Source organism: Neophocaena asiaeorientalis, unplaced genomic scaffold (genome assembly GCF_003031525.2).
Source record: "Neophocaena asiaeorientalis asiaeorientalis breed wild unplaced genomic scaffold, Neophocaena_asiaeorientalis_V1.1 scaffold223, whole genome shotgun sequence".
Lineage (NCBI taxonomy): Eukaryota > Metazoa > Chordata > Mammalia > Artiodactyla > Phocoenidae > Neophocaena > Neophocaena asiaeorientalis.
The window spans coordinates 3,467,562-3,478,318 of record NW_020175045.1 but is presented as its reverse complement, the minus strand read 5'-3'; the positions used below and the strand labels follow the sequence as shown (position 1 = coordinate 3,478,318).

At 64.1% G+C, this 10,757-nt stretch overlaps 2 protein-coding genes across 4 annotated transcripts in view; one reads left to right on the top strand and one right to left on the bottom strand.

Annotated features, from left to right (window-relative positions):
* Positions 1–1,506, top strand: part of CYP2W1 (cytochrome P450 family 2 subfamily W member 1) — an 11,239-nt gene extending 9,733 nt beyond the window's left edge. The window contains exons 15-17 of the mRNA XM_024763511.1: positions 208–320; positions 975–1,063; positions 1,221–1,506. Of these exons, the coding sequence (XP_024619279.1) occupies positions 208–320; positions 975–1,063; positions 1,221–1,506 (488 nt within the window). The remainder of the gene's footprint in view (positions 1–207; positions 321–974; positions 1,064–1,220) is intronic.
* A 1,460-nt stretch (positions 1,507–2,966) lies between these two features.
* The window catches only part of CHLSN (cholesin), a 100,327-nt gene continuing 92,536 nt past the window's right edge, over positions 2,967–10,757 (bottom strand). For all 3 annotated transcript variants that reach the window (XM_024763458.1, XM_024763456.1, XM_024763457.1), the window contains exons 3-5: positions 9,853–10,013; positions 5,831–5,912; positions 2,967–3,639 (exon numbers count right to left, since the gene is read on the bottom strand). In XM_024763458.1, coding sequence (XP_024619226.1) covers positions 3,454–3,639; positions 5,831–5,912; positions 9,853–10,013 — 429 coding nt within the window. In that variant the 3' untranslated portion in view covers positions 2,967–3,453. The remainder of the gene's footprint in view (positions 3,640–5,830; positions 5,913–9,852; positions 10,014–10,757) is intronic.

The following is a 10,757-nucleotide window of genomic DNA, read 5'->3' as shown; positions in this document are numbered from 1 at the left end:
CCCACCCCCTACTTTCTGTCTCTCCAGGGACCTCGCAGAAGTGGAATCACACAGTATTTGTCCTTCTGTAACAGTTTATTTCACTGAGCATCACGTCCTCAAAGTCCATCACAATGTGTCAGTTTCCTCCCTTCTAAAGGCTGAGTCACAGCCCATCTTACGGATGAAGCACCTTTTAACCGCTCACCCTTTGTCGGACACTCCAAGCTTTAGATCCTGTTTCTCGCTGGCTGTGCGGCTTTTGGGAGAAGCGTCCGCGGGCAGACGTCCATCAAGGGCCCCCTGGCATCGTGGGTCAGGAGGGGGCAGGTGGGCTGGACGTGAGGACTGGGCTCACGTGGGTTGGTCAGTCGCTGGACAGTCTGTTCCCAAGGCTGCAGTGCCCCAGCCTCTTGAGGGGGAACCTCTGGGGGCCGGCAGGTGGCTCTTGGTCCAGATCTGCCTTTGGTTCCAGGGCTGGCCCCTGGCCACACCGCATCAGCCCTAAAGCACCAGCGAACCCTCCAGAACAGACATACAGGCTGCGGTCTCAGCTCCTGGGGCTGCAGGGGCTTTGACTGGAGACGTTCTTCTGTGAGACCAGAACCCAACGGTGTTGCGTGGCCGCCACCCACCTCGCAGGGCAAACCCGTGGTGGGGGAGAGCACACTGGGGGCAGGGGTCCCGGCTCGGGCGTCTAACTTCCCAAGGCCCCTCCGTCCCAGCTTCCTTCCCGCCGCGCAGGGACACTCTGGCTGGTCACTGTATCCTTACAGGACCGACGGGACACACTCAACACCAGTTTACCCAAAGTGGACGCGAGCCTCCTGGGGGTGCAGAAGCAGCTGAGTCCCCACATCCCACAGGCGAGGCCAATAGGAAACACCTGCTTCTCAGCCATAAACCTGACAACTACCGGCTCCGTGGCGGTGGCTTCCTCGGAGGGCCAGGGTGCGGGGGCTGAGGCTTTGACAGGCCAGTGAGCTCGGCCGCAGCTCAGAAAAAGCCCCGCCAGCTCCATCCTGATCCCTCGGGGTGCCGTGGCCGCTGACCTGACGGACGCCCGGGACGCCCCCCACAACAGGTGGGGGCGCTCCACCTGCCCCCTCGGGGAGATGCTCCTCAGCCCACGGACGGACACGGTGGCCGGCGAGCCTAGTACCCGTGCGCAGCCACCAGGCTCAGACCCTCCACATCAACTGAGCCCTGGGGCCATCAGAGTGCCACCTATGACCACACAGGGACCCCAGGAACCGCCTGGACCCTGAGCCTGGTCCCGCACCAAGCGCTGCATCACCTCCCCTGCGCCTTCTGCTGGGGGACGCCGCAGAAGACGGCACTGCACACCCCACGGGAGCCCCTAAGTCAGTGTCCAAGAGCCTCTGTGCACAAGGGGAGCGCCTGGCTCTCCTGGGCCGTTTCACGTTAACAGGAGATGAGGACCCAGTACCACCATGTTTCCCTTTTCGATTTGGCTGCCAGGAAACCCAGAGCTATGTTCCTGATCAGTCAACCCGGATCCCTTAAGGAGAACCTGCCCCTTCCGTGTGTCCTGTGGACCTTCCTTTATTGTACGTCTATTTCTCAACCAGGATCCCTTAAAGAGAACCTGCCCCTTCCCTGTGTCCTGTGGACCTTCCTATATTGTACGTCTATTTCTCAACCCGGATCCCTTAAAGAGAACCTGCCCCTTCCTTGTGTCCTGTGGACCTTCCTATATTGTACGTCTATTTCTCAACCCAGATCCCTTAAAGAGAACCTGCCCCTTCCCTGTGTCCTGTGGACCTTCCTTTATTGTACGTCTATTTCTCAGTGTTTTTAAAATGCCTCAAAGCTTAGGGACAGTGAAGCTGGCACCCGGGCGGCTGCATCGTCCACAGATTACTTGCAGAACCGCGATGGCTCGTCGTCACAGGGTGCTTTCCCGTCGGGGACCTCACCTCACCTGAGGGCCTCCAGGAGGGCTGGGCCTCCTCACTCCGTCTCCAAGGTCTGCAAGGCCGAAGGAGGTGCCTGGCCAGTGGCTCCCACCCAGAACTGGACGTGTGTGCGTGTGTGCCCAGTGGGCAGGGGCAGGCCAGAGGCCCCTCAGGGAGCAGCACAGCAGCCCCTCATGGGGGGGAGCAGACGAGACTCCAGCGTGGACGAGACTCGCCACGTGGGGTGGCGTGACCCTGAGTCCGGGGTCACAGGTAAGAAGAGGGAAAGGCCCCAAGTGGTCAGCGAGGGACCTGCCCGGGCCCTCGAGACGTGTGGCCCTCCTGGGCTCGGGTCACCCCTCCTCGGGCCACCACCCCCACCTCCGCCATTCAGACACTGAATTGAACTGAACTGAACTGGGGATGCTGCTCTGAGGCGAAATCCCCGAGGGCCACGGTCAGGGCCCAGCCAAGCCAGGAGTGGCCACAGGAAGGCCCGGGACCTCATTCTGGAATAAAGGGCCCCCGTTACTCACGGGCTGTCAGCATGGAGTTCACGACAGAGCTGCCCACGTGACGCAGTCTCTTGGACTCTGCTTTCCTACTGCCCCCTGGTTACGTGGCTCACAAACCTGCAACCGGAGCAGGACTCCGGGCTCGGGCCCCTCTGCTTCACTCGGGGTCACCGGGGGCAGCCCCCCCACCCCATCACGGGAGCCTCGAAGCCGCGTGGTGCCCACGCGTCCCCCAGGCTGGAGCTGACCATGCTCGAGGGGCAGAGCATCACAGACTCGGTGGAGAGTTTCAAAACGGCACAGCCACCCGCCACCACGTCTGACTGTGGAGATGGCCTGGCTGCACGCGCTCCTCCGGGGATGGGGGACAGAGCAGGTGCTTCCCGGCTGGGCAGGTGCGGGAGGGCAGCGCGTGTCCCCTGCCGACACCTGGAAACACGGCCTGAAGAGCAGGGGTCAGCCTGCAGCCAGAAAACTATACGAGGGGCTCGCCTGGACGCCGTCCCGGGAGGCCACGGAGCCCACGCCCCACAGGCAGGGAACGAGTCACACGACAAGAGCCACGGCCTCCAGAGGCCGGTTTTTATTGAAAATACACCCAGGTTTTCCCTTTAAGTGGCCAGCGGAGCCGTGGCCTGCCTGAGGAGGGAGGCGAGATGGATGAGCCACAGCCCAGGCCCCTAGGTGAACGCAGGCAGGTGGCCAGGCGGCCGGCACCAAGGGACCGCCAGACCCATGGGGGGGGACCAAGCCCCCACACGGATGGACCACAGCGGGCGGGGAGGGCCAGCTCTGGTGACCTCTAAGACACCCCTGGGACAAAAACGGGCATTTCCCTTAATAAGCAACTTCCTTGGGGGCCTGAGGGCCACTGGGAGGGCGGCTTATTTCAGAGTGACTGTGTTCTGCTGTGAAGGGGTTAAAACTGTCATCCCCTATAAACAATGTCTGGCCGAGGAATCAGGAGAGAGCAGTGGTCCCTCCAAGGGTCAGGGGCCAGGAGGGCCAGGGACCCCATCCCCGCACCCCCGCGCCGCCCGCTAGGAGAGCAGCTGCAGAACCTGCCGGACGTGCTGGGTCCTCCCCGGCAGCGGGGCGTCGGCGCTTGCACGCGCTTCGTCCAGCTCCCGCATCAGCACCTCTGCCTTCCGCACCGTCAGCTCGCGGGCCTGGCCCCTGAGCCCCTCCAGGTAGGCCAGCAAGGTGGAGAAGTGCTCGTCGGGGACCTGGACGGGGCAGAGAACACTCGTCAGGGCTGGGCGGGGGGCGCGTGGAGACGCAGGATGTCCACACTGCGGGCCCCGGGCCTGCGAGGGGACCGTCCAGCCCTCAGCACCCTCAGGCCGGGCCCCGAGGAGTTGCTCCAGGACGACGGGCTGGGGGAGGTGGAAAGGGCGGCCAGCCCGCTGTCCTCTCCTGGCCCCCGCTCTTCTCCCCACAGACTCCGGCTTGCGTTCCAGAGGCTGGCAGATGTCAGTTTTCACACCCTCCTGAAATGCCACTAAGTCAACAGTAAGCAGATACATTTTTAAAGAGATAAATCGGGCTTCCCTGGTGGTGCAGTGGTTAAGAATCCGCCTGCCGATGCAGGGGACATGGGTTCAAGCCCTGGTCCGGGAAGATCCCACATGCCGCGGAGCAACTAAGCCCATGCACCACAAATACTGAGCCTGCGCTCCAGAGCCCGTGGGCCACAACTCCTGAGCCCGTGAGCCACAACTACTGAGCCCATGTGCCACAACTACTGAAGCCCACGTGCCTAGAGCCTGTGCTCCACAAGAGAAGCCACCGCAATGAGAAGCCCCCGCTTGCCACAACTAGAGAAAGCCCGTGTGCAGCAACAAAGACCCAATGCAGCCAAAAAAAAAATATATAAATTTATTTAAAAAATAATAAAGAGCTAAATCTCTTAGAACAAAGAGAGTAGAGGAAAAGGTAAGAGCGACAAGGTTTTGGGGCTGGAGATGAATGATGGTGACGCAGCAGACCTGATGAAGGTGAAGCTAAAGCCGAGAAACGCAAGTCATGCTGCAGACCATGCCCGCACCCAAGCCCGGGCTCCAGAACTGGCCGTGTGGGTACTGCTGGAGTGAGACTCAAAAGATGGGGCTAAAAACAGGGGCGACTGAAGTCCACTTCCAAAGCAGCAAGTGACTCACACTGACTTCAAAACCTGAGGGCCACAGGGGGGAGGGGCAGGTGCCCTGAGCTGGCCCAGTGGGGAGTGGGGGGTGGTCCTGGGGAAGGAGGCCCAGGCAGCATCCCCCAGCCTGGGGCTCCGATTCCTGCGGCATTGCTGGCTTGGCCCGGCCCAGGCTTTGCACCCCGCTGTCCCCCACCCGCCCAACAGCCATGGCCTGATTTCAGAACTCAGCTCACAAGTGCCTCCTCCACGGAGGGTCCCCCACCCCCCATCAAGTGCACGCAGGGCCGAGTCCGCCCTCAACTTCCCCGCCGGTGGAGCCACTTAACCATCATAATGAAAGCCACACAATCGTCACAGATGGTGACGGCGGCCCCAGATAAATGGATTACAAGCCACTGAATAAAACAGCAGAGTCCACGCTGAAGCGGGAAGCCACAGTCCACTGGAGCGGGGGTGGCGAAGCTCCTCCTTATCGGAGACGGGATGAAGGAAACAGAAAAGCCCCAGACAGGGCCACAGCGGGCTAGTGAGAGTGACGAGAGACGGGCAGCCCCCAAAGACACGGGCCTGTTACTGAAAGAATCAGTAACTCTGTAGGAACAAACCCGACAGCCACCACCCACGTCACGTGATCAACAGCGACACCAAGCCACACGGACCAGCTACGAGGAGGACGAACACAAACATATATTTTCCCCGAGTCGGATGGGCACCTAACCAACCACGCCGGCCACGCCCTACCACACGACTGCCCTTGCAAGCACGTCAGGGTCACGAGGGTCAGTAAGATGAGGGACATGCCAGACTGGACAAGACAGAGGGGCAGACACCGGGTGAGTGCGGTTCTCGACAGGCCCCCGCCCAAGGATGTCACCAAGAACGTGTAGTAGTGACCACGTGACGTGGAGCCCTGACTCAGGCTGGGTTGTTGTCCCGCAGGACGCCCTGAGGTGTAGCAGGCGCACACTGGAGTGTCTGGGGGTGATGGCAGCTCCCAGCCTCGGCCTGATAGCCACACCCCACGAGCATCCACAGGGGGAGAGTGGAACTTCCAAGCACGCGGACGGGGCCTTCCTGGAACGGCAGCCGCCTCCTGCAGCTGGGAGCCTGGAGCTCCACGGATGAGTCCGGCCGCTGGGCAAGACTGGCAGGGGTTCTGACTCCCTGACACTGAGCGGGTCCCTCCCCGAGCCCGGGTTTCATCTCTGTAAAACGAAGGGCTGGACGGGGTGCTCCCCAGGGCACCGCCCCCGCACCGAGTGTGCACCCACCTGGTCACGGTCATACATATGCAGCAGCAGCCAGGTCTGCCTCGTCTTCTGAAACCTCCAGCTCTCGTGCTGCTGGGCCCAGCTGGGGAGGCAAGGACACGACGTCTCAGGTACCGCACAGGGGGAGCCGGAAGGCCTGCACCCACTGGCCTGGGTGGCCTTTCCTTGGCTGGGGGGGCGGGACATCTGCAGAGGACCTTCCCAGCGCGAGGGCGGGAGGGGGCTCTCGGGGTTCTGCACCAGGAGGACCGTCGCCCCCGCACGCCTGCCGGGGGCCCTCGGCCAGGACGGCAGGACCAGGGGGCACAAGGACACTTTCTTTCAGCCCTGCACAGCCATCGCTCCACGATCCTAACGTGAACACTCCGACTTTCACGAACTCAGTCCTTCTTCCAGAAACGTTTATCGTGCAGGATGGCAGGACCGCCGACTGGAGCAGGCGTGGCCTTCACGCCATGAGCTGGGCGTCAGGGAGGAGCCAGGAGCCCTGACCCCAAGGGCCACGCAGGGGTCCCATTGGCCCAGCCCGCACGTCACCACCCAAAGGCCTCGGACACACCGGGCCCCCAAGTATGAGGACGCTGCGGCAAAGCGCGGCTGCTCCTGTGGAGCCAGGCTGAAGGGGCCCGAGGTGGAGGAAGCAGGCCACGTCGGGAGCCAGTGCCCAGGGGAGACCCGAACGCTGGAGCGGAGGCCCCGAGACGGACAGAGGCCTGTGTGTCTGGGACCCGGGCGCTGGCGGCGTGGAGCGGGCAGAGTGCGGGCTCTGGGGCTGCAGGACGGCGGGAGGGTCGGCCTCCCTAACCGCCCAGCCGGCTCATTCCCTCAGGACAAGCAGCCCCGTGGCTGGCGGGGCTGAGGCAGAAGCACACTCTTCACGCCTGTGGAGTTTCCCACATGCCGTGTCACGTGACGGCACAGCCACCCAGGCCCCGCCCCATGTCTGCCCGGGGACCACGGGCACTTCGCGTGGCAGCCACCGACGAGCCGGACCTGGCCACAGCTCCTGGGGGACCAACACCCCGCCTGTGCCTGGAGTCCCGCCTCCAGCGCTTAGTGGCGAGGCCGGGGTGACGTGTGTGCCCACGACAGGGCCCAGCTCAGTCTTCTGCACCCGCAGGGGCACCCCACCAGGAGGAGGGGAAGGGAGGGAGGTGGGCGACTCGAGGGAGGGGAGGAAGAAAGGGAGAGAGGAAGGGCCACCAGGCTGGGGAGTCAGCGGCCCCTGGCCATCTCAGGCTCCTCTGCTGGCCCGACTGGGAGGGCACGCTGTGTGTGGGCCACCGCCACCAGTGGGGCCGCTCCCTGCTGCCAGTAACGACGGAACTGTCTCTCATCCTCTGCCTGCGAAAGTGGAGATGGCCCTTCAAGATGTTTCCTTCCCAGACGGATCAAAGTTACACAGAAGATGCTGGACACACGGGGTGGGGAGGAGGGAGCTTCCTTCCGAGCGCGGGCAAGCAGCCCTCTCTGGTGTCTATGTCCACGGTGCCCCCCGTGGTTCTGCAGTGCACCGCTTCCCCGCAAGTGTGCTGGCGCAGCTCCCGTGACCTCCCTGCTGCCCGTGAGCCCCTACGCTCCCTGGGCTCGGCCCGGCCCCTCACATCTGCTCCTCTGCAGTCTCCACAGGGCTCTCGCTCTCGCTCCAGTTAAGCAGTCTTTATAATAAAGAATGCCCCCGCACTGGCCCCAATTCAGTTACTGTGTCATCCCACCTGCATCGCGCCCTGGCCAACTCATCTGCCCTGGAAGACCTCGCTCTTCCCAGGGTCTCAAGGTCCCTCCTGAGCTGCCAGAGGGTTTGGGAGGGAAGGACCACCTCAGGCCTGGCTCCCTCACTGCTGCACTGGTGACGCAGACGAGCTGGGCATCGGCCCGAAGCACTCCCTCCTCCCTGACCCCAGGGCTCTGACCAGGGTCAGCACAACCCTGTGGTCCGCCGGGCCCCAGAAGCAGCTCAGGTGTCTGGAGCATCGGACTGGCTTCAGATGGGCTGTCCGGGCCCACGGGGAGCAAAGGGCACCCAGCTGGAGGCCTGGGGGTGGTGCAGCCCCACGGAAATCCACAACAGACAGAGGAGGCTCCCAGACACACCAGGACCACGTGAATGATGACCGAGTGACCACGGGGGCCCCCAGCCCCGCCCAGATATGCCTCCCCAGAAGGCAGGGACCCACAGATGGAGCATCTGCGTGACTCTGGTGAGCAGGGGAAGTGAGAGGTCAGAGGTCAGCAGGGAGAGAGCGCAGGCCCCGGGGGTGAGGGCCGAGCCCGACCCTCTCGAGGGGGTGCTGCACCGCGAGCAGCTCCCACGAGGATGCGGCTCTCAGCACCGTGAGGTCAGGGCCGAAGGATGTTCTTCCGACCCAGAGGGGTGAGAGGCAGGTACGTACGCTGCCTGCGGTGCAGGACACAGATGAGACGGCTGCTCTGAAGCCACAGCACCCCACAGCTTCTGGTCCCCTGGGGAGCGCTGGGCAGGGCCGTCTGCACTGCTGAGTGGGTCCGCGGTCCCCTCCCCAGGACCCCCGTCTTCAGAGCAGTCCCCCGAGTGACAGCGGAGCCTGCAGGTGCCTCTCCTGGCTGCTTTGTACGGCCGTGTTCAGCACGGAAAATATCACCTCAGCTGCAGGTGGAAGGTGCCGGGACGGGACCAGGTGTCAACGAGGGGCCTGCTGGCCACCCCCGTACCCCCCACCCCCTGAACACAGCCCAGGGCCAGGCCCAGGGTCAGGGGAGGCTGCCGGGCAGCTCCCTCCGCCGGTGCGCAGGCTGGGCCTCCCCTCCCGCTGGGCTCCACGTGGCCCCCACCGGCCAGCCAATGGTGGCCCCTGCAGTGCGAGGAAGGCACCCGGGCTTCCCTGGGCGGGGAGGGAGGCGGGCAGACCTTAACGGGAGCAGGCCCCCACGAGGAAGGGACGGCGCGCTCGGATATTCCAGCAGAGCCGAAGAAGGGCTGCTCCCGGGGGCTCAGGCAGGCCCAGCACAAGGCCCGAGGCTCCCCAGGGCACCCGTCCCGGTTACGGCCTGTGCCCCCCTTTGTGCCAGAGCAGGCTCCGGCTGGGGCTGGGGGAATGGCAAGCCCCAGTCCATCCAGCAGGTGGGAGCCCTGCCCGGGCCCAGCGGGGCCCCAGGCTTGGGAGAGACGTAGGGTAGCGTCTAACGCTCTGCCACAGCCTCACGGGCTTCAGAGACAGCAGGGGGAGCGGGAGGGGGACGGGGGCGAGGAGGAGGGGGAGGCCTGGACCCTGGGCTGCCTGTGCAGCTGACTCATCGGTGCTCAGCCCGGTCCAGGAATCAGGAAGATTCCGCTTCATACAGAGCCAGGGCGGCCGGGCAGCTCCTCCTTCTTGGAAGACGGGGCTCTGAAATGCCCCCTCCCAGCCTATCGCTGGGTTCACACACGTCCTCAGGCCCCCCTGCCCTCCCAGAATCCTCTGCAGGGCCCCCAGAAACTCTGTTCTTGAACTGGCTCCAAGCCACCAACCCCAACCCTTGGCTGGATCTCGAGGACTCCACGGAAGAACACAGGTTCCTGGAGGGAGATGTGGGGCGAGTGCGACATGTGACGAGAGCAATGGTGGTGACAGCAACAATGCTATGGGGGGGGTGACGTGATTGGTGGTGGTGGTGACGTGAATGGTGACGGTGGTGACGTCGGAGCGGGCGGTGACGTAGGTGGGGTGACAAGGTTGACAGTGGCGGTGAGATGCCATGCTCAGCACACGGCCCATGAGTCTTTCATGGTAGCTCCAAGGCCGGTATTTTGTCAGGCTGTCGCAACACTACGAGGCGCAGGTGAGTGAGACTCTTCACCTGCATCTTGTTGATCTGAGGTGGAGGCTGAGGGGTGGCCTTGCCCAAGCGCCCGCAACCACTGACCTGTCACTGCTGACCCCGATGGCTGAAGCTGCGCTTCCGGGCGCCAGACACAGCTGCGGAGGCTGCGACCACCCGCCCCCCCGGGGCCCCTGAGCCCGCAGCCCGCGTCCATCTGCCTGCATCCCTCCGGGGCCGCGCACCTGCACAAGTAGTCCAAGGCCAGCGCGGCCCCCGAGCGCCTGGCTGCTGGGCTCTGGGCCACGGAGATGCCCGCTTCCTGCAGCCGCTTCCGGGCCTCTTTCTTCCTCTCCTTCTTCAGCTTCCTCTCCAGGACCCTCTGCTCCTCCGGGGACGCGGCTCCCTGGAAGCAAGGGCACCACCATCAGGGCTTCGGGAGCAGGTGCCACCGCGGCTCCCTGGACCCCGTGGCCCACGCTGGGCCGCTCGTCCTGGGATCCCGGGGGAAGTCCTGCAGGGTGAGGCGGGGGCTGCACGCACCCGCCGGGGACCCCCCCCCCCCAGGCTCCAAGGGCGGCAGGAGGTGCCTGGGAGAGTCTCTCTGGGGCTGAGCGGGAAGGAGGCGCTGGGACCTGTGATGCGATCCCCCACCCCGCAAACCAAACAAGAGCGGAGTCCAAGGTCTCCTGATCACCCCGGAGGCCAGACCCAGCGAGTTCACTGTGATGCAGGCCGGAAGCCCTGGGGACCCGGCCACGGCCCCAGCACTTCCAGGGAGGCCTCTGGCGCTGGCCCCGCACACCCAGCGTCCACAGCCCCCATCCCGGAGAGCAAGGCCCAGCGGGGACCGTCTCATGCCCCGGCAGGCAGGCCGTCACAAATGCCAATCCCTGACCATCTTTGTGTTCCCACTCCACTCCCGCTCCTTCCAGAATCTTCTCAAACAAAAGAGCTGCTTTCCCCAGCTCCTCCTTCTCCGTAAACCATCTGGGATTTACCTGCCGTGGAGCTTCAGGGCTGCACCGGGTGACTCCTGGCAGCCCTGACATGGGACACACAGCCCACCTGCCCAGGAGGTGCCTCCATATGGGGCTCAGGGCTCCTTTCCTGGGGAGGAGTGGTGACCCGCCACCTTGCATGTATGCTC